The sequence below is a fragment of the Eumetopias jubatus genome, unplaced genomic scaffold, assembly GCF_037043125.1.
Source record: "Eumetopias jubatus isolate StellerSeaLion01/CBP00866 unplaced genomic scaffold, mEumJub1_p1.0 scaffold_8, whole genome shotgun sequence".
NCBI lineage: Eukaryota > Metazoa > Chordata > Mammalia > Carnivora > Otariidae > Eumetopias > Eumetopias jubatus.
In genome coordinates, this window is record NW_028274814.1 from 81,646,334 (window position 1) to 81,666,498 (window position 20,165).

The 20,165-nt window shown below is 44.7% G+C and overlaps 1 protein-coding gene across 2 annotated transcripts in view; it reads left to right on the forward strand.

The window, feature by feature from the left end:
- EIF4B (eukaryotic translation initiation factor 4B) overlaps positions 1 to 16,084 on the forward strand; it is a 30,200-nt gene extending 14,116 nt beyond the window's left edge. The window contains exons 5-15 of one of the 2 annotated variants that reach the window (XM_028125464.2): positions 444 to 498; positions 990 to 1,124; positions 5,433 to 5,570; positions 5,671 to 5,844; positions 9,318 to 9,546; positions 10,443 to 10,555; positions 11,834 to 12,047; positions 12,586 to 12,641; positions 13,192 to 13,300; positions 13,579 to 13,651; positions 14,006 to 16,084. In XM_028125464.2, the coding sequence (XP_027981265.1) occupies positions 444 to 498; positions 990 to 1,124; positions 5,433 to 5,570; positions 5,671 to 5,844; positions 9,318 to 9,546; positions 10,443 to 10,555; positions 11,834 to 12,047; positions 12,586 to 12,641; positions 13,192 to 13,300; positions 13,579 to 13,651; positions 14,006 to 14,083 (1,374 nt within the window). In that variant the 3' untranslated portion in view covers positions 14,084 to 16,084. The remainder of the gene's footprint in view (positions 1 to 443; positions 499 to 989; positions 1,125 to 5,432; positions 5,571 to 5,670; positions 5,845 to 9,317; positions 9,547 to 10,442; positions 10,556 to 11,833; positions 12,048 to 12,585; positions 12,642 to 13,191; positions 13,301 to 13,578; positions 13,652 to 14,005) is intronic. The other variant, XM_028125465.2, reaches the window with a different exon arrangement.
- The last annotated feature ends 4,081 nt before the right edge of the window (positions 16,085 to 20,165 follow it).

The following is a 20,165-nucleotide window of genomic DNA, read 5'->3' on the forward strand; positions in this document are numbered from 1 at the left end:
TAATAGAGACCATGCTTGCTGTACCTTTGCTGTGCATAGTAGGGGGTCTGCAAATGTCTGAATGAATAATTGCTCTGGACCCAAATACGCCTTTTATTTAGCTAGTTGCCTGGGGATTATTTTCAATTTATTACACTTGATAAATTGCCTTTTGATAGTTAAAAGGCTTATTTTGTGAAATATAGCTTTATAAAACGGTAAGATAATTGATGTGGTGTTGATATAAACCCAACTTAAATTTGTCAATTCTAAGGGGTTATTTCAGTTTTCAAGTCTTTATAAAGGATTCTTTAGCCAACAAATTGGAGTGTTGGCTAGATTACAGTGTTTTTCCTTTATCTTCCTTCCCCCAGTGCTTCTGCTATGCCCAGACGTTCAAGGTCACTCATGGGATTTGTGCATAATGGGGCAAAAGGTTGGTTAATGTGGTCCTATGCTCTCAGTCTCTAGGTAACAGGAGAATTCGAGTGGACGTTGCTGATCAAGCACAGGATAAAGGTAAGAAAGCTGATAGAAATCTTCCTGTTTTGTTTTGGTCCTGGGATAACAAAGCAGAGGCACCCTTTCCCAGAAAATTCTAATAGAGGTGGAGAGCAGTAGGCCTGCCTGAAACTGGAGCACTAGTTCTCAACTAAGGATGATTTTGCCCCACTGGGGATGTTGTCAATGTGTGGAGACATCTCGAGTTGTCAGAACTGGGGAATGCTGCTGACCCCTACTGGGTAGAATCCTGCGGTTGCTCATAGGACATGGATAGGACAGCTCCCCACAGCGAAGAATTATCCACCCCAAAACATTAATGGTATTGAATTGGAGAAAACCTGATTGATCTAGATGAACATTAAATATGTAATAATAGATGAGGTGTCTCTAACAGCATAAGAAGGGCTTCATTCATTTATATCGGGGGAGGGGTCTGGGTGCGTGAGAAATAGCGGACAGAAGTTTTTGTGCGCTAACCTGTGGTTTTTAAATTTATATATCTATAGACAGGGATGATCGTTCTTTTGGCCGAGATAGAAATCGGGATTCTGACAAAACAGATACAGACTGGAGGGCCCGTCCTGCCACAGACAGCTTCGATGACTACCCGCCGAGGAGAGGTGATGATAGCTTTGGAGACAGTAAGTTCATTTTTATCGCGTGAGTTTCTACTGTGCTTTGGGCACTGTTTTGTAATAGGATAAGTGTATGAATGTAAATGATCACATTAGCAGAAAGGGAGCAGTAGACACAAAAAAATTTTATAATATCCGAAAGAATTGATAGATACAGAATTTGATGAATTTATAATTTAAAAAAACAAAAAACCTTGCCAGACAAGGAGTAGATGGGAGATTTCTCTCTTGAGAAACAGTTGTTTAGGGGTACCTGGGTTGCTCAGTCGGTTAACCATCAACTCCTGGTTTCAGCTCAGGTCATGATCTCCGGGTCATGAGATCCAGCCTCTTGCCAGGCTCTGTCCTGGGCATGGAGCCTGTTTCAGATTGTCTCTCCCTCCTTTGTGCCCCCCCCCCCAAAAAATAATAGAAACAGTTGTTGATAAAGAAACCCAACGGATCTTATAAAGTAAGGAACTAACAAAAGTTCAGGAGGATTGCTGGGTTAAGAGCATTATACTAAAATTGGTTGCATTACTAGCAGCCAACAGTCAAAATGGAATTTTTTTTTTAAAGAGGTCTTAGAGTTCTTTTTTTTTTTTTAAGATTTTATTTATTCATTTGAGACAGAATGAGAGAGAGAGCGAGCACATGAGACGGGGGAGGGTCAGAGGGAGAAGCAGACTCCCTGCTGAGCCGGAGCCCGATGCGGGACTTGATCCAGGGACTCCAGGATCATGACCTGAGCCAAAGGCAGCCACCCAACCAACTGAGCCACCCAGGCGCCCCAAAATGGAATTTTTTTTTAACATGCCTTTTAAAATAATTGAAAATTTATTCACTTCAAAAATAAAAATGTCTACCATGTGCCAGATATGTTCTGAGCTTGGGATATAGCAGTGAACAAAACAGACAAAAATTGTATCCTCGTTGGACTTTCTTTATACTGGGGGAGAGAAACAGTGCTCAAATAAATCAACTATAATTTAGAGAAAGGAGAAGGGAAAGAGAGAATGTCATAGGGTAAGAGTTGGGCTGAATCAACAACTTTTACATACACCACCTAAATCCAACAAAAGATAGGCAGAACTTTTATGGGGAAAATCAGGCAGCTTTATTGAAATATTTGAAGAAAGAACACTAATTCAGAAAAGACAAGACAAAATAGGGATTTTTCCATATAATAAAATATACGTATAATCTGGATGAAATTCAAAATCTATAATGTTGAGGGGAAGAGGCAAAATTGTGTAAAAATTTGAAACTATCATACAGTGTTTAATATGTAGTTTAAAAATGTATATATGGTAATCTAACCACCTTCATGAGCCTGGTGACGGTAGAGGGAGCCCTTTAGCTCCATTTGTAAACCTACTACTTTTAAATTTAAAAGCTGAAGTAAACATGGCAAACTGTTGGCATCCCTTAAACCTAATAAGTACAAATACAGAAATCTGTTATAATTGCTTCTGTACTTTCCTGTGTGTTTGAAATATTTTATAAGTGAAAAAGAAATAGAACAACCTCAGTTCATAAGCGTTTTAATTTTGTGAGACACCTTGTGAGTTCTGTACCAAACAAAATTGAGGAAGTAACAAGAGATAGAATTCCTGTTTTTGTAAAGAATTCTCCCTAACCTAATAAGATGTCAGAGAAGGGAGAAGGAATCAAGTTTACATCTTGACTTTGCAGTCAAGACTTTGTGACCAGGCAGAGCCTTGGGAAGAACTACCCGAGAGACCTACCTTTCATGTCAACGTTTATACAAGAGGTTCTGTTCGTTGTTGACAGAAAGAAATGGCTCTTGAAAGAAAAAGCCGTCAGACCAAGGGTCCTGTTTTGAATCAAGGGACATGACTATTTTCTCACTTGACCTTGAACTTAGGGTGGTGCATGGGTGGCTCAGTTGGTTGGGAGTCTGCCTTGCGCTCAGGTCATGATCCCAGGGTTCTGGGATGGAGCCCCATGTGGGGCTCCCTGCTCAGCGTGGAGCCTGCTTCTCCCTCTCCTGCCTCTGTCGCTCTCCCTGCTTGTGCTCTCTCACTCTTTCTGTCAAATAAATAAAATCTTAAAAAAAAAAGGAAAGACAGAAACCTTGAACAAGTTTGTAAGACTAGGTGATGTCCCCAAGGTCAGCTCTGCCAAATCTTTAGAGACTCAGGCATTAGGCCCATAAAAGACTTAGGGGAGGGGGGTAGTTATACTAAATGTTACTGTAAAATCTTAGCAATCATTTTTAATGTTTCCTGGCCATCTGTTTTGGTGAGGGCAAGCTTATTATCATTTTATTATTATCTAAGTAAAATTAAGTATATAGTTCGTCTGCCTCTCTAGAGATCAGATACATATTTCAAAATAAACACAAGGCTGATTTTTGGTTTTTGAATTCTGTTTTAGATTCTCTTCTGTGTATAATTGTTTTACCAACATTAACATGTCCTTTAACTTACAAATTTCAGCTAACGGAATATATAGACAAAGTGATACATTTCCAAAATAAAATCATTGTTTAAAAGGAAGTCATCGTAAAAATAAAGTCCTTGTTTGGTCTGCGTACATAAATTAATAAACTCAGAATGTTAAGTTTTTTTGTTTTGACTGATTCATGTTTGCAAATTGAGGTTTTTCATGTAAAAATTGGGATTCCAACTTTCTCAGAAAATTGGAGGATCTAGCAAGTTAGCCAAAGCTAAGTAGCCCCCACCTCCTTTTATAAATGCCTTACACCATGTTGCTTGCCACCTGAGCTCTACAACATTCTTTTATACAAATTTCTGGCATTTCGGCACCTGTGATACTGATAATTCACGTACGTGTGTAAAACACAGTTTTCAAGTGTCATGAACACATACAATCAATACATTTCTTGTTCCATTTTTAATGATTGCTTTGTATGGATGCCCCCTGATTTATTTAGTCCATAGCTTGTGCACTCAGCAGTTTTAGTTTTTTTTTTTTTTTAAAGATTTTATTTATTTGACAGAGACACAGCGAGAGAGGGAACACAAGCAGGGGGAGTGGGAGAGGGAGAAGCAGGCTTCCCGCCGAGCAGGGAGCCCGATGCGGGGCTCGATCCCAGGACCCTGAGATCATGACCTGAGCCGAAGGCAGACGCTTAACGACTGAGCCACCCAGGCGCCCCCAGTTTTAGTATTATAAACAACATTGCAGGGGCGCCTGGGTGGCTCAGTCAGTTAAGCATCTGCCTTCAGCTCAGGTCATGATCTTGTAGTCCTGGGATCGAGCCCCACATCGGGCTCCCTGCTCAGCGGGAAGTCTGCTTCTCCTTCTCCTGCTGCCCTCCAGTTGTTCTCTCTCTCTCTCAAATAAATAAAATCTTTAAAACAAAATGAACAACATTGCAGTGAGCCTCCTTGTACATGTGTGTTTATAATATGTTCAGTTATTTTCTCAGGATAAATTCCTAGAAATTGAATTGTTTCCCCAGAGAGTATACGTGATTTTAAAGCTCTTAGTGTGTAGTTCTGAAACAATTTTCAGAGTGGTTGTGCAATTTTAGACTCAGCAGCAGCAAAGGAATTGACTTATTCCCCTAAACTCTGCCAACACCAGAGGTATCTTATTTTAATCTTTGCCATTTTGGTGGTGGGAAATGTCCTGTTAATTGTAGTTTCTGTTCCTTAAATGATAGCCAGTTAATCCACTGTCCTATGTCATACATATTTTTCTCACTTTGTTTGCCTCTCAGATTTGAGGTTTGTGTGTTTTCCCATGCTAAACTTTTTTAGGTAGTCTTTGGTTCTTTAGAATCAATCAAAAATACAGATTCCAATTATATTCTAGTGTATTTAAGTCTTTAATGCTAGAAATTCGTTATGAGATCTATAGAGATTTTTCTTTTTAACTCCTAAATTACTAGCTTGGCAACATTTATTGAATCATCAGAGAAAATTTTTTGAATCAAACTAATACCAAGAGAACTTAATTCAGTTCACATTTTTCCACTTTGGATTTAAAGTGTTTGGGGTTTGTTTTGTGGTTTGGGGGGTTTTTTTGTTTGTTTGTTTTTTATTTATGTATCCAGAGAGAGCACAAGCAGGGGGAGCAGCAGACAGGGGGAAGCAGGCTCCCCGCTGAACAAGAAGCCTGATGCCAGACTCAATCCCAGGACCCTGGGATCGTGACCTGAGCCGAAAACAACCAACCAACTGAGCCACCCAGGCGTCCCAGAAAAGTGATTTACTTCTAAAAAAAACATAGCAGTGACTGTAAACTCATGAAACCAAATTGACTTCATGAGCTATCAAGCTTCTTTCTGTTAGTGGTGTCAAAGAAAAGGAAATGACGTTACTTTGTGTGTTTTCTCTCTAGAGTATCGAGATCGTTACGATTCCGACCGATACCGGGACGGGTACCGGGACGGGTACCGTGATGGGCCACGCCGAGATACGGATCGGTACGGGGGCCGGGATCGCTATGATGACCGAGGCGGCAGGGACTACGACAGAGGTCATTACAAAACACAACTAAGGGAAATTGCTTTCTTTCAAGAACCCCTTTCTTGCCCTTCTTCCCTCCGGTGTGATCGTCATTTGGGATGTGTTCACAGGCTACGACTCCAGGATAGGCAGTGGCAGAAGAGCGTTTGGTAGCGGGTACCGTAGGGACGATGACTACAGAGGAGGCGGGGACCGCTACGAAGACCGCTACGACAGACGAGACGAGCGGCCCTGGAGCTCCAGGGACGACTACTCCCGGGACGACTACAGGCGGGAGGAGAGAGGTAACCCTTTCCTGGTGCTCGCTAACCCAGCAGGCTGCTGGAGAAACCGGTTAGGAAATGATCGGCTACGTGAGTGGGTTTTGAAACAGGATAGAATGTATACGTGGTAAAAGGTGTGGCGGAGCACGGCAGAAAGAGCGTGGGACGAGGGTGACATAATGGACATAGAGCAAAGTCTAGTTCTTCTAAGTTGCCTTAGCATAAAGACTTTTCAGTTCAAATTGGTTGAACATACAAACGAGAACAGGAAAACATATGCCATGCAGTCTCCTAGCCAGCGATTGGCACAGCGGGGTTAAATGCCAGGTGTCAGTGATTTCAGTGCCATTATACCACAGTCATTGATACCTGTTAACTAATGAAGTGTCAGCATACCTCTTCGAAAATTAGGCCCTCATGTCATAACATTTATATAAAACCTGTTGTGTTGCAAATCTGGCCTTTCAAAAAGTATCAATAAATGGCCAACATTTGCTCTGACTTCATTAATATCCAAAAAGTAAGGTGTCTGACCCAGAGATTTTTTCTTCAGTTATATATATATATATATATATATTTTTTTTTTTTTTTTTTTAATTTATTTGACAGAGCGAGAGAGGGAACACAAGCAGGGGGAGTGGGAGAGGGAGAAGCAGGCTTCCCACTGAGCAGGGATCCCAATGCGGGGCTCGATCCCAGGACCCTGGGATCATGACCTGAGCCGAAGGCAGATGCTTAACGACTGAGCCACCCAGGCGCCCCTCTCTTCAATTATTTTTAGCAGCTTGTCTAGCCTTTTAACATCCTGATGTTAGCCCTGTGTGCCAAGTGCTTTTTTTTTTTTTAACTTGCATTGCTGTTAGCAGTTTCCTCTATTCCCATGCATGCAGCCTAGAAATACTAACACTTATTGAGCATTTACTCTGCACCAGCAGTGAGCTGAGCGCTCTCACAGATATTATAGTCTTTTTTTTTTTTTTTAAGATTTTATTTATTTATTACGGGGGGACAGAGGAAAAGGGAGAAGCAGGCTCCTCACGGAGCCCCACTTTGGGGCTCCATCCCAGCACCCTGGGATCATGACCTGAGCCAAAGGCAGACACTTAACCTACTGAGCCACCCAGGCATCCCACAGGTATTATACAGTCTTAAGAATTCTATCTGGTATAGATAATGTTTCTCATTTCCACTTTACTAGAGAGAAAAGTGGAGGCTTACGTGTGGGCTTTGGGTCTCCTTGATTCATGACCTTTTCCTCTCTCAAGCTATTCTTCCCTCCCTCAGTAACTGCATACCTCATCTTTTTTCCCGGTGATCTTGCCCTGTGGTCCCTCTAAGATCTGCCCCCTTATCTCCAGAGTCAATGCCACTGGTTTTGTTCAGACTTCATTGCTTATACCCACATTACTAACAGATTTCCCTGCCTCATTCTATTTTCACACTAGCCCAAATTGTCTTTCTGGAACAAGAGCTAATTAGATTATTCTGCCTACAGTTTACCTCGTTAGTGCTGTGTACCATTAGGTGCTTGCTCAGTTTTCTAGACTTTCAGGAGTTCCACTTTGAAGCCTTCACAGGCTTCCCCAAACACAGTCCCAGTCTAAAAACTTCCATGTGGATAAATCTGTTTTGTAGATCTTAACATACTGTGTTCTTTTTTTATTCTGATCCTCCCGTTGAATTGGGCTCCTTGCAGGCAGGAACTAAAAACTGCCCAACTGTCATATTCCTGGCCTTAGCACAGTATTTGAAATATAGGTGCTCATCATTTGTTGAGTAGCTAAAATAAATGGAAATTATCAAAGAAAGAAGAAAAGGACATTATGTACTATAGTGGGAGGAACATAGAGTTGGTTTGATAATACAGATGTCATCCTTTGGTCCTCCAAGTATTAGGTGTATGGCTTAAATGAGTTACTCTTTCTGACCCCCCAGTTTTACCCTATAAAAGGGACGTTAATGGGCCCTTGCAAAGTTATACATATTAAAACTGGACCTCGGGAGTGGCGGGGGCCGTTCCTGGCTGGCTCAGTTGATGGAGCATGACACTCTTGATCTCAGGGTTGTGGGTTCGAGCCCCTCACTGGATATAAAGATGACTTAAAAATAAAATCTTTTTAAAAAAAAAACTATCTCGGAAGTTTATATAAATCGCCAGCTTAAAACCTTTATAGAAAATTTAAATCTTGGGGCACCTGGGTGGTTCAGTCAGTTAAGCATGTGCCTTCGGCTCAGGTCATGATCCCCGGGTCCTGGGATCGAGCCCTGCATCAGGCTCCCTGCTCGGTGGGGAGCCTGCTTCTCCTCCTCCTCCCTTTGTTACTCCTCTTACTTGTGTTGTTTCACTGTCTCTCTGTGTCTCTGTCAAGTCAATAAATAAAATCTTTAAAATACATATATTTTGGGGCACCTGGGTGGCTCAGTTGTTAAGCGTCTGCCTTCGGCTCAGGTCATGATCCCAGGGTCCTGGAATCGAGCCCCACATCGGGCTCCCTGCTCCGCGGGAAGCCTGCTTCCCCCTCTCCCACTCCCCCTGCTTGTGTTCCCTCTCTCGCTGTGTTTCTTTCTGTCAAATAAATAAATAAAATCTAAAATATATATATATATATTTTTTTTTTAAAGGAAAGTTTAAATCTTGCTGAACCATCCCCTCTTTGCAGATACATACGTATGTACATCCTGTACTAAAAGTATAAAGACCTGCTTGGGAATGATAAGCCCCAAATTCGAGCATAGTGGTTATGAGAGGACAGAACACAGCTAGGCATGTCACCAGGGGAAAGATACTCAGGAGCCTTTAGTGTGGATTTTAGAATGTTTTATTACTTAAGCCAGGTGGGTGGTTGGGACCACATAGGTTTTATCTTGTTTATCTTTTGTATGTCACAAATATTTAGGATAAACACTAATTTTGAGAAATATAATTCCCTTGAAACACTAAGGTTTATCTTGAAATATTCCAACAGCTTGGATCCAAGAAGGAATCACATTCCTTTAGTGTTTACATCAGCTGTTCAGTGCTGTATGGTTTGCTCCATGAATCACTATCAGATTTAGATTCTACACAGAGACAAGAGTATAGGAACTAGAGTCTTTGCCATCATATTGTCACAAGCTCTTCTTAGCCTCCTGAAGTAATCCATCTTCTAGACCAAATTTTTCACCAAGATACTTTCATCCAGTAGTTTATCATAATTGGACATTCTTGCAGGTAATAGTAGTTGTGATGGTTCACTTCACCATATAAGTGTTTACCTTTCTCAGTCTTCCCTTCAGTGTGGCACTGCCTCACGGATGTGGTAGTGGAAAGACTGACTGTCCTTCGTTGTTTAAGCCACCCATTTCTAATGTTCCCCCTTCTTGGCCGGATTGGCCAGGCCACTACTCTGAATCCCACACGGCATTTTCTTACCGCTCTGTCTGGGCATCTGGCTTTCAGCCATCAACTTCTGGTGATTTTGAAAAACTGTTACTTAGAGTTTTATTTAACTTAGGTCCCCCCCAAAGACCCAAACTGAATCTAAAGCCTCGGAGTACTCCTAAGGAAGATGATTCCTCTGCTAGCACCTCCCAGTCCAGTCGAGCGGCCTCTATCTTTGGAGGGGCAAAGCCTGTTGACACAGCTGCTAGAGAGCGAGAAGTAGAAGAGCGGCTGCAGAAGGAGCAGGAGAAGCTGCAGCGCCAGCTGGATGAGCCAAAACTAGAACGACGGCCCCGGGAGAGGTGAGTGAGGTTCTCTTCGATGGTAGGTTTCCTGTCTGGGAGTGCAGTGCCTCCTGTTGGGCGGGGGCGGTACATTCCCGGGGCACCCTTGGGAAACTCATGTAGATGTTACAGGTTGTCACTTACTAGCATTTACTGTACATGGCCTAGGGCCGCTAGGGGTGCTGCAATATATGGGACAGTCGCACCCGATGAAGAATTAGTTGCCTGGCCCTTAACAATTTTTAAAAGGGCTTAACCAGCCTTAATCTCTGACAAATATAAATTGGTAGTGATTTAATACAGGAGTGGGCAAAACACGGCCTGTCCTTTTTTTTACAAATAAAGTTTATCTGACCCATTAAAAAATTGGCCAAACCTGGCTTTAGTATGTGGAGTAAAACCCCACCATGGTGAGGTGAGTGGGTGTGCCTCTTTTCCAAGTTACTGGCGAAAGAGTAGAGAGAAAATATTTTCACTTATATTAAACATTGAATGTAAATTACTTTCCATCTATTTTTACTTGCGTGTATGTTAAAGGAGTCCTTACTGAATGTTTATTATTAAAAGGTGGAATTGGATCTAATAGGGTAAAAACCTCCTGTGATAACATTCTGAAAAATGGTCTAGTTTTCAGTGGCTTGTAGAGTTGCGTTAGCAGTAAGGAAGGCCTGTAGGTTATATAGGAGACCGTTTTTAACCCTAGTCGGTGCTTGAAGTGCTTAGAGCCAAAGTGTCTTAATGTCTGCAACTTTCAGGTGGTTTCAGAGAGACAAGGTGTGCACACCCACCCACAAATACAGTGAGTGTGATAGAATATTAATAAGTGATAATTTTTGAGGGGTCAGCATGGGTCCAAAGTGGCCTTCATTGAGCTGGACATAAGTTTTCTTTTTTTTTTAAATCTCTTTGTATAGACACCCCAGCTGGCGAAGTGAAGAGACTCAGGAACGGGAACGGTCCAGGACAGGAAGTGAGTCATCACAGACTGGGACCTCGGCCACATCTGGCAGAAGTAAGTCAGACCAGGGTGGGTATCATGTTATAACCCTTTCCCTAAACTAGCCATAACCAAATTATGCAGAGACTTCGGGGTGTTAAATTGAGTCATGGAAGCTTTATTTGGAGTAGCATAGATTGGCCAGAATGTCACATCTCCTGGTCTGAAAAATCTGACAAATGGGCACCAAAAGAGACTTAGGTGATCTGTTTAATAATCTTCCAGTAATGAGTATACCTGATGGTTAGGTTTCTCCCTTCCTTTTATGTCTTGACATTCCAGAGTTTTCCTTTGTTTAGAGCAGTCACAGTCATACAGCTCTCTCGCCAGCCTTTTTGGATGTCACGTATAACCAGAGCAATGTCTCGAGCGATGATCTTCTGCTCTTGATCCTTCCTTCCTTGAATTTATCAATTGGTCACAAACATGTTTAGTGTTTTGGAAACTGAGTGATTAAATCATAACACCTCCCCTTATTGCGAACCAGTGTTGTTTTTAATTTTTTCCTCCCACCTCTAATTTGATTTGTACATGAGCATTTCAAAGCATGGCTCCAGGCTGAAATGATTTGAAAATTCATCCAAGTGTTGTACAAGTTTTCTGGAAATTACTCATACTGGAGTAGCCTTTTAGTAATAGGGTAGTAATGCCTCTGTTTATAGCCAGGTGGGAGTATGATAGTTGGGTTGATTATATTACCTCCTGAGGAGGCTGCACTTAAAAGATAGAATCTGACAAAATAACTTTTAGTTTTTAGGAGACATTTGTTGCCCTTAAAAATAAAATGTATGTTCTGGTGTGGGTGGGTGGGTGGGTGGGTGGGTGGGTGTGTGTGTGTGTGTGTGTGTGGGTGTGTGGGTGTGTGTGTGTGTGTGGGTGTGTGTGTGTGGGTGTGTGTGTGTTTTGAGCCTCCAAATTGAAGTTTGGTCAGTGGTACCTGGGGTTTAAGGTTAATCAAAGGTCCTCTTCGCACACAGTACATATTCTCCAAGTATAAACTGTACTGAAAATATAGTAAGGCTGTGATCCTAAAATAAAGAGCACTCGTTCCTAGGAAAGGTCGGGTGGCTATCCTTGGAGAGCCATTATTTTTCTTGAATCAAAAATGTCACTTTTCTCAGAGTGACATTTGGTAACCACTGGTTTGGGGATAGTTTCATCTATTAGCCAGATACAGGTCTATATTTAGGAATAATGATGAAAAGAGGTCAACTTGGGTGGACCATTTTCCATTCTCTTGAGGTCCTGAATAGATGGCTGTTTAATAGCTTTTCCTGATAATGTAACCTTCCTACTCTGACTTCACAGATGCACGAAGGAGAGAGAGTGAAAAGTCTCTAGAAAACGAAGCACCCAATAAGGAGGAAGACTGTCACTCTCCAACTTCTAAGCCTCCCAAATCTGAGCAGCCTCTGAAGGTAATGCCAGCCCCTCCACCAAAGGAGAATGCTTGGGTGAAGCGAAGTTCTAACCCTCCTGCTCGATCTCAGAGCTCAGACACAGAGCAGCAGTCCCCTACAAGGTGAGTCACCTTGGAAGCAGAACAGTTGCTTAGCTGTAGACTCTTAAACATTGTGATGTCATGATGGAGAGTGCCCTAGCTGTTGGCCTTACATAGCATATTTTAAGTTATGCTATCTTTGCTCTCAGTTCAGATTCAGTGGTGTGCTGGAAGCGGCTCATTTAAGCCATTGTTCAGTTTTCTAGAGTTTTGATAACTGGTTGGCATCACTTTGGCTACTCGAAATCTGCAAATTGGTAATCAGAACCTGCTGCTGCCACATTTGGCAACATGGCTTTGGGGGTCCATTTACTTTCCTAAGTCTTCGGATCTTCATTTGTAAAATAGAGAATAATATTCACCTTGCATGATCATGATGATCCTACAGGACATGGTACTTAGTGAGTGTTCATTGTTGTCTTTCCTATATTTTATGTTCCACAATGTTAAGTATGTATTTTTGGTTCTCTGTAAAGTGTATTGTTTAGAGAATGATTATACGTTTCTCATCTGTTCCTTCCCTAAGACTGATGAATATAATTACATGTTTTCCTTCTAGTGGTGGGGGGAAAGTAGTTCCAGCTCAGCCACCTGAGGAAGGACCAGCAAGGAGAGGTAAGACCAACAGGAAGTCGGTATTTCACGTAGCTAGAGGCCTCAGTAAAAAACCTGTAGAGGACTCATGAAATACAGAACTTCAGTATAATTTTGCACCTGTTTTTGTGTTAAGGATTCTTAGATTAGCTGCCTTTTCTTGCCAGTAGAGGGCAGGAGTGGTCTCTTTGGAGACAGTGTGGAGCCCTGCCCTTTCCTGGTAGAACATTTCTTTAAAAGGGGAAAAAAAGAATCGGAAGGAAATTAACATGCTCAGTCCAGATTAGAAATGTCACCATCTGTAAGGCCAAGGTCACTACACGGCGTCACAGTCCTTCATTTCCAGTTTGCTCTTCATGATGATATACCCCTACCGTGGAACTTTTTAGTGGGTCTTATTTGGGGGCAGGGGGAACGTGGGAAGAAGGGCTGGGGAAGGAAGTCTGGGTTAGGGTGAGGCTGAATTGCCCTCCGTACACAGGGGCACACTTTTCTGCAGCCGAAGGGAAACCTAGGGGAAGGAGAGTGCTTACTCTACTTGATGTTCATTTATTTTTGCGTCTCCACTCAGGAGATGAAAACAAAGTAGATGGGGTGAGTGTCCCAAAAGGCCAAAGTGGGAACTCCGGCCGTGGTCCAGGAGATGGAGGGAACAAAGACCACTGGAAGGAGTCCGATAGGTATGTGTGTTCTCGTTCGTCATTTGTAACCTTTCATCTAATGCTAGGTGCATGCATCTTTGTAGTTAAGTTCTCGGTCCTCCAAGCATTGCCAGATCTCCTACCGTAAACAAAGGAAAGTCAACCAATGTGGACAGTTTCAGTTCTTCTGAGAATCTAGAAAAAAAAGTCCAGCTAGTAAGGACTGCTGACTGGAGGTACCTATGCAGTGCCTCCTGCTGCTTGTGGGGGTTGGGACAGTCCTCTCAAAGATGGGGTTTACACTTACACCTCTGCAGGAAAGATGGCAAAAAGGATCAAGACTCCCGATCTGCACCTGAGCCAAAGAAACCTGAAGAAAATCCAGCTTCCGTAAGTGTTGGGTGCTTGCTCATGTTTGCCCTTGAACTCCTTTATGTTTGGGGCTACAAGCGGAGTGGTGGGGAGTCAGGCCCTGCTGCTTGTTCAAGAGGGGTGTCCCCGTTTGCTCCCTTTCACACCTCTCATCCCCTCTCCAAGATGAAAGGTGGTGGAGGAACTTCATTAAGAGCACATGGGCCTCTGAGCCACTCACCCCAGCTACTCACCAGTGGAAAATGCTGAGCGAGTGAGTGGGTGTGGCCTGGGCTGTCCCCTCCATTTTGCCCAAGTGGCCTTATCCTGTTTCTTGGGTTTTGATGTGAGAATTCAAGGCCTTGGTGATTTTCTCACTCTTGTCTATTCCAGAAGTTCAGTTCTGCAAGCAAGTATGCTGCTCTCTCTGTTGATGGCGAAGATGAGAACGAGGGAGATTACACCGAATAGACCTCTGCATCCTGTGCTTTTTCCTAGTCTCTCCGCCCTGGAACATTCGAGAGCAAATCAAACCTCTATCCAGACAAGACAATAAAACTCACCATCTCCTGGAGACCTTTCTTAACTTTTTTTTAAAAAAACAAAAAAACAAAAAACAAAATGAAATCCTTTTGCATGCTGCTGCAGCCTTTAAAATATTGAACTAACTGGAGAATCGCCAATGTAGCCAGAGAGAAAGAGACATACAGCTTTTCATGGAAAAGTTGTGCATTTTTACGACACATGCGGTTGCCTGTGTAATTAGTGCCTGGGAGCCTCCATTTAGCAAAATGGCAGTGACAGCAATACAGTGTCTGGAATCTGGCTGGGCAGTAGGGCAGGCTTAAGGAAGAGTGAGGTTTCTACCTTCGAAGTCTTATCCTATTGTGGCATATATGAATTCTCAAACATTACCTGAATAAATTTTCCATCCTTGGAAAGGTAGGGTTAGTCTCTGAAGTTGTTTTAGTCTCCAGGAGGCTGCCTGCCCCTCCTCTTATTTAATTCTGAGTTACTGGGGCCAGCCTGGGGGAATTCCTTCATTTTTACCCCCCAGGGGGGTAGTTGGGAGTGAGTCTATGGGCCACTAAAGAACAGGACTGCTTGGTGACCAAAATAAGCGGGGAAATCGTGGTTTGGAAAGAGGCTGTGGGGAAGGGACAAACTATTTTGCACCGGTGATCGGGGGGATATGGCATGACCTCCAGTAACACTGGAGCAGGAAGCACTTAGGAGTCATGGGAATTCCCAAGTCTTTTCTATGTCCTGGTTTTGCCCTTTCTTAAACACTGTCCTTTCTGGAAGTTCACATATATCCACATTCTTTTGAAATCTTGAAGCTTTAAAAATGTAGACTCTCGTCCTGGTCCTCCGTTCCTCATGCTATTCTTTGCTGTTACCTCCCCCAAAGCAGCTTCTACTTAAACCACATACCTGATCTTGGCTTTCTCTGTCCGCCCCAGGGAGCAGAAGCAAATGAGGAATCACTGCTTTTCTCCAGCAAATCTTGGCTCTTTCGTGTCTTTGGACTCTCACTCCTTCCCTCCATTCCTGCTTCTACTTCTTTGACCCCTTTTACACCTCGGAAAACTCTAGAATTAATGGTCTTGGGTGGTGAGTGAGGGTGGATAAACAGGTACAAATTGTGAGCTGTTCTTAAAAACCTTTATGGGGGCTTTTTGGTTTTGTTCTTAAAAGTTTCCTTCTGTCCGCTGAAAATCCCACACTACTGATTGGATTTATAATGTGGCCTCGACCAATGTGTGGTTTTGGTGGGGGGGTGGTTTAGCTTCCCTAGAAAGAACAAATGATAACGGAGAGAACTGTTCTAACAATGTCTTGGTTTCTGTTGCAACACAGTAGCTTAACTTGCCCTACTTTTATGTGCACCTTTGTACTGTCAGCCCAGGAGACGGTGTCCTTATGGGTGATACTGGGACGGGCAGAGAAATGACAACTTGGTCTCTTGTTCGCAGGCCCTTCTCCCATCAGTCCTAGGTTAGAACCTGCCCAGCCAGCAGACGTGTCTGTCGGTGGAGCGCTGCAGCAGTGAGCTAATGAATCATTTACCCCGTGGACAGAAAAGACTTAGTGAAATAACTTTAAGTAATTGGCTCGGATTGGCCAGTAGCCAGGAAGTGGCTTTTAGAGAGAGAACCCAAGGCTGAAAGGGATTGCTTTTTTTTTTTTTTTAATACCATTGAAAAGGTAGGTTTTGCCCTCTTCGGGTCTACTTCCAAATGGTTGTATCCAAAACTTTTTCCCCACTTCCCCTCCTGCCCCCATTACCACAGAAACGGGGGTTCTGTCCCACTCCTTAATACATGTAAAATTTGTACAAAATATCTTCTATGAAAATGATTTGTAATCTGTAGAGTTAATACCTGGGAGATGTCTTGAGATGTAAAATCCCATCCTTTGGGTTGTGGGGTTTTTTTGTTTTCTCCAAATAAATCTGATCTTTAAAGTTCACCTTAATGCTGAAATTCTTGTGATCCTATCCCTGTGCCTTTCTGTTGGCTCCCCACCCCCATCTCTGTAGTCCTCTCAGCCTTAGATTCTGTTCTGTGCAAGTACAGACAGTGGGGTTACCAGGGGAAGCTGTTTATTGAGGCCCACGAACTGGGAATTTGCACCCACTCCCCTCCAGCGTTTTTGCCTGGTGTTAACCTTTAATATTTGAACTAATCTGTCCGTTTCCTTCTTCATGGCCTCGATGCAGTGCTTCCAACCACCTGCTTTCCAGGGCTACATGGCATAGGGACACAGTTCCCTGGACAAGCTGGGCTGTGTTAAAACTGAGACCCTTTTCCTCTTAATTTTTTTTTTTTAATCTGAGGTTAATTGTTCACAGTTCACAGCAAATTGGCCTGGTTTTTTGTTTTTGTTTTTCTTTTTTAAGAAGGGGGGAGAGAAGTGGGGGAAGGGGCAGAGGGGAAGGAGAAAATCTTAAGCAGACTCTTATTACCCAGTGTGGAGCCCTATTCGGGGCTCAATCTCCTAACCCTGAGATCTGAACTAAGCCAAAATCAAGAGTCAGATGCTTAATCGACTGAGCCACCCAGGTGCCCTCTTTCCCCTTCTCTCTCAATCATAGCTCAGACTCAGTGGGAATCTCCCAGATGGCTAGAGATAGGCTGTTTGTGGTTGCAAGGCAGGAAAGAGGACGGTGGCTGAGAATCCTTAAGGTCACAAGGGGGTGGAGCAAAGAACCCCGGAAACCTCAGCAATTTGGAGGAAGATGGGGGGGATGTGCAGACAGATGGGAGCCCAGTTACACACATGGCTTTCACAGTAGCTGCTCTTGGGGTTCTTGGCAGTGCACTGATCTCTTCAAACGTGGAGGGATAAGAGGCCCAGGGCTCTGTGCTGACTGCAAGCCTTCCACGTGGATTTAGGTGAGAGCGAAACACCCAGGCTGCATGGGAAACCCACTTCCACCGCTGGCATCAGTCTGCCACTTTCTCCAAGCCTTCATTTTGAGCTGCTCCCCGGAGGACCAGGTAAATGATGGAAAGAATAAAAGTGGGAAAATCTAACTTAGAGCCTCATGATGGTTGGGTACAGGAAGGGTAGAGAAGGAGCTCCCTGTACTGTGTCCCAAGAGGGCACTCGAAATCCAAGGAAAAGGTAGGTGCTGGTATGGCCCCATCCTGAGAAGGATGGGTGGACGCTCTCAGAAGCCCAGCTGCAGAAATGGATCCCAGGATTGGTGCACCCTGTCATCCCGCAATGAATCTTGAGTCACCAGGAGGATTCAGGTATGGCATTCTATTTTACAAGGGTCACTTCCAAGCTGCTTGGATCCCCTGTTAAGTCCACAGCATAGATTCTAAACAGAATCAAGCTCTAGGCTCTGGTCCCAAGGCAGGGAGGTCCCAGTCAGTGCCGAAGGCTTCAACTCAAGCACTAAGCAAGCTCACAGCATCTGGTTTCTCAGGAAGTGGGAGAGCTACACATCTGCTCCTGGGAGGCATTATTTCTCAAATAAAACCTTGTTTCTTGGCAACCGTCATAGCCCCCCCAGGGCCACAAATGAAGGGGAGACTCGACTTCCCTCGCCCTCCCGCCTCACCAGAAAGGAGTTTGGAAGAGGCGAACTGTGCAGCTCCACGCCCAACAGCAGCAACCTCCCAGTTGGACAATACACCCTCTGTCCTCCGCCAGCAGATCCACCTCTGGACTGAGCTCTGCCCCTTCCCCCGCTCTTCCTGGTTCCCAGCACCCAAACCCTCCACCCAAGTCCCCCTGACCCGGTGCTCTTCCAGCCAGGACGGCCCAGGCCCCTCAGAGCCCTCCGATAATCCCCCCACCCCAAGGATCTGAGCACACTCGGTCCCAGGCATGGGATCACCCCAGACCTTGGAAGAGGGGGTTCAGCCTTCAGTCCCCAGATGGGCTGCCTTCTGCATAGTCAAGGTAAGAAAACCTGCATGGAGGGAGGGGTCAGAGGGCGTTCCTAAAATTCTGTTCCACCTTCACTAACATCATCCTCTCTTTCTGCTCCCTTTCCCCTCCCTTCTGAAGCTCCCACCGCTCTGAAGTGGTAGTCAGATGTCTGGATGGCTCCATATGCCATCCATTTTAATTTCATCCCTCCAAGCCACCTCCTATATATAATTTTTCACTCTCAACCTTCCTCATCACCCTCCCTCCAGCAGCCCCCAACCACCTGGTCCCCAGGTCCCTCAAGTCTGAGCTGGAAGTTCAGCTACCCATCTTATGACTCCCAATTCCTTGGAACCTCAAAAGTTCCTCTCAGGGGCAACACCACCAGCATGAGTGTGAAGCTCTAGCCCTGCCCACGGCTCTGGGATCCAATCAAGTGCCTCTTCTCTGAGTCCCAGTCTCTCCCTTGGTACCTTTAAAGATCAGAACCTTGAGTGCCTAGCTGGCTCAGTTGGAAGAGCATGGGACTCTTGATCTAGGGGTCTTGAGTCCAAGACCCACACTGGGTGTAGAGATTACTGAAATAAATAAGCTTAAAAAAATAAGCTTAGAACCCACCCCCTTCAGCAGGCATCCCAGGCACCTAGCCAAAGACCCTAATGAACTCTGGGAAGGAAAAGATTTTAAAAGAACTAGCTAGGGGCGTCTGGGTGGCTCAGTTGTTAAGCGTCTGCCTTCGGCTCAGGTCATGGTCCCAGGGTCCTGGGATCGAGCCCCGCATCGGGCTCCCTGCTCAGCGGGAAGCCTGCTTCTCCCTCTCCCAGGCCCCTTGCTTGTGTTGCCTCTCTCACTGTCTCTCTCTGTCAAATAAATAAAATCTTTAAAAAACTAAATAAAAGAACTAGCTATAAAGGGGCCCCTGGGTGGCTCAGTCGGTTAAGCATCTGACTCTTGATCTCAGCTCAGGTCTTGATCTCAGGGTCCTGAGTCCAAGCCCCACATTGGGCTCCACACTAGGCATGAAGTCTACTTTTAAAAAAATTTTTTTATTTAAAAATAAAAGACCTAGCTATAGACTCCAAAGAAATGAGCAAATTTTCATATCCAATTTCCCCCAACTCCTGCCTCCCCTCCTCCCACTGCCTCCCCACCTCTCCCTTCCCCCACCCCATTCCAGCCCCCTCCCTCCAGCCGTTCCTGCTGCTCTAACCTGAGACGGAGGCTGCCTACTAGACACAAACCAAGAGCAAGTAAGATCTAGGCTCCCCAGTCCCAGCCACACCCACCCCTTCCAAATGCCAGTCTCTGAGGGACCCACACTGTCACCATGTCTCTCCCCAGCCGCCAGATTGGAATCGGAACCAGACTTCCCAGCCTTTGCCAAAGGCAAGAGGAGCACAGAGATGACCCAACTGAGAGCTGAGACAGGGGAGGGACAGAGGGCCCTGGAGCTGGTGGTACTGGCTGCCTTCAGCAGGCACTGGCCATTGAGCCCTGGGCACCGGCTTCTCGGAATCCACGCCCCCACCACCACCACACACACACGTTTTCATCATGGAAAATCCCGTGGGGAGGGTGAGGGAGGGCAGGAGGGAGTGTAAGGAAGTGCTCAATACTAGAGAACACTGGTGAATCTGAGAATGGGAATAGATTGAGAGTTTCTAGAAAGATATCCCTTCCCTCTTCCTTCCCCTCCAGAGTGACTCAAATTACCCCAGGGCCCATTCGTTTCTATCCAGCTCCAGATCCCGACACTGCATAAGAAAGGAATGGTAGAGGGGCACCTGGGTGGCTCAGTCGTTAAGCGTCTGCCTTCAGCTCAGGTCATGATCCCAGGGTCCTGGGATGGAGCTCAGCGGGAAGCCTGCTTCTCCCTCTCCCACTCCCCCCGCTTATGTTCCCTCTCTCGCTGTGCTGTCTCTGTCAAATAAATCTTTAAAAAAAAAAAAAGCGGGGGGACGGTAGACCACAGACTGAACTTCCATCTCCACTGGAAAACCTGGGACTTGAGTTAAATATGAGGAAGACTTTGATAGGCTCAGGGAGTGGGAACGACCACCCAGGTCCAGCTCCAAAGCCGAGGGGGGGATGGGCTGACTGAAGCTGCTTAGGGGGTGGGAGCTTGAACTTGACGTGGAGGTCCTCAGCTGTTGAGTCCTTAGGG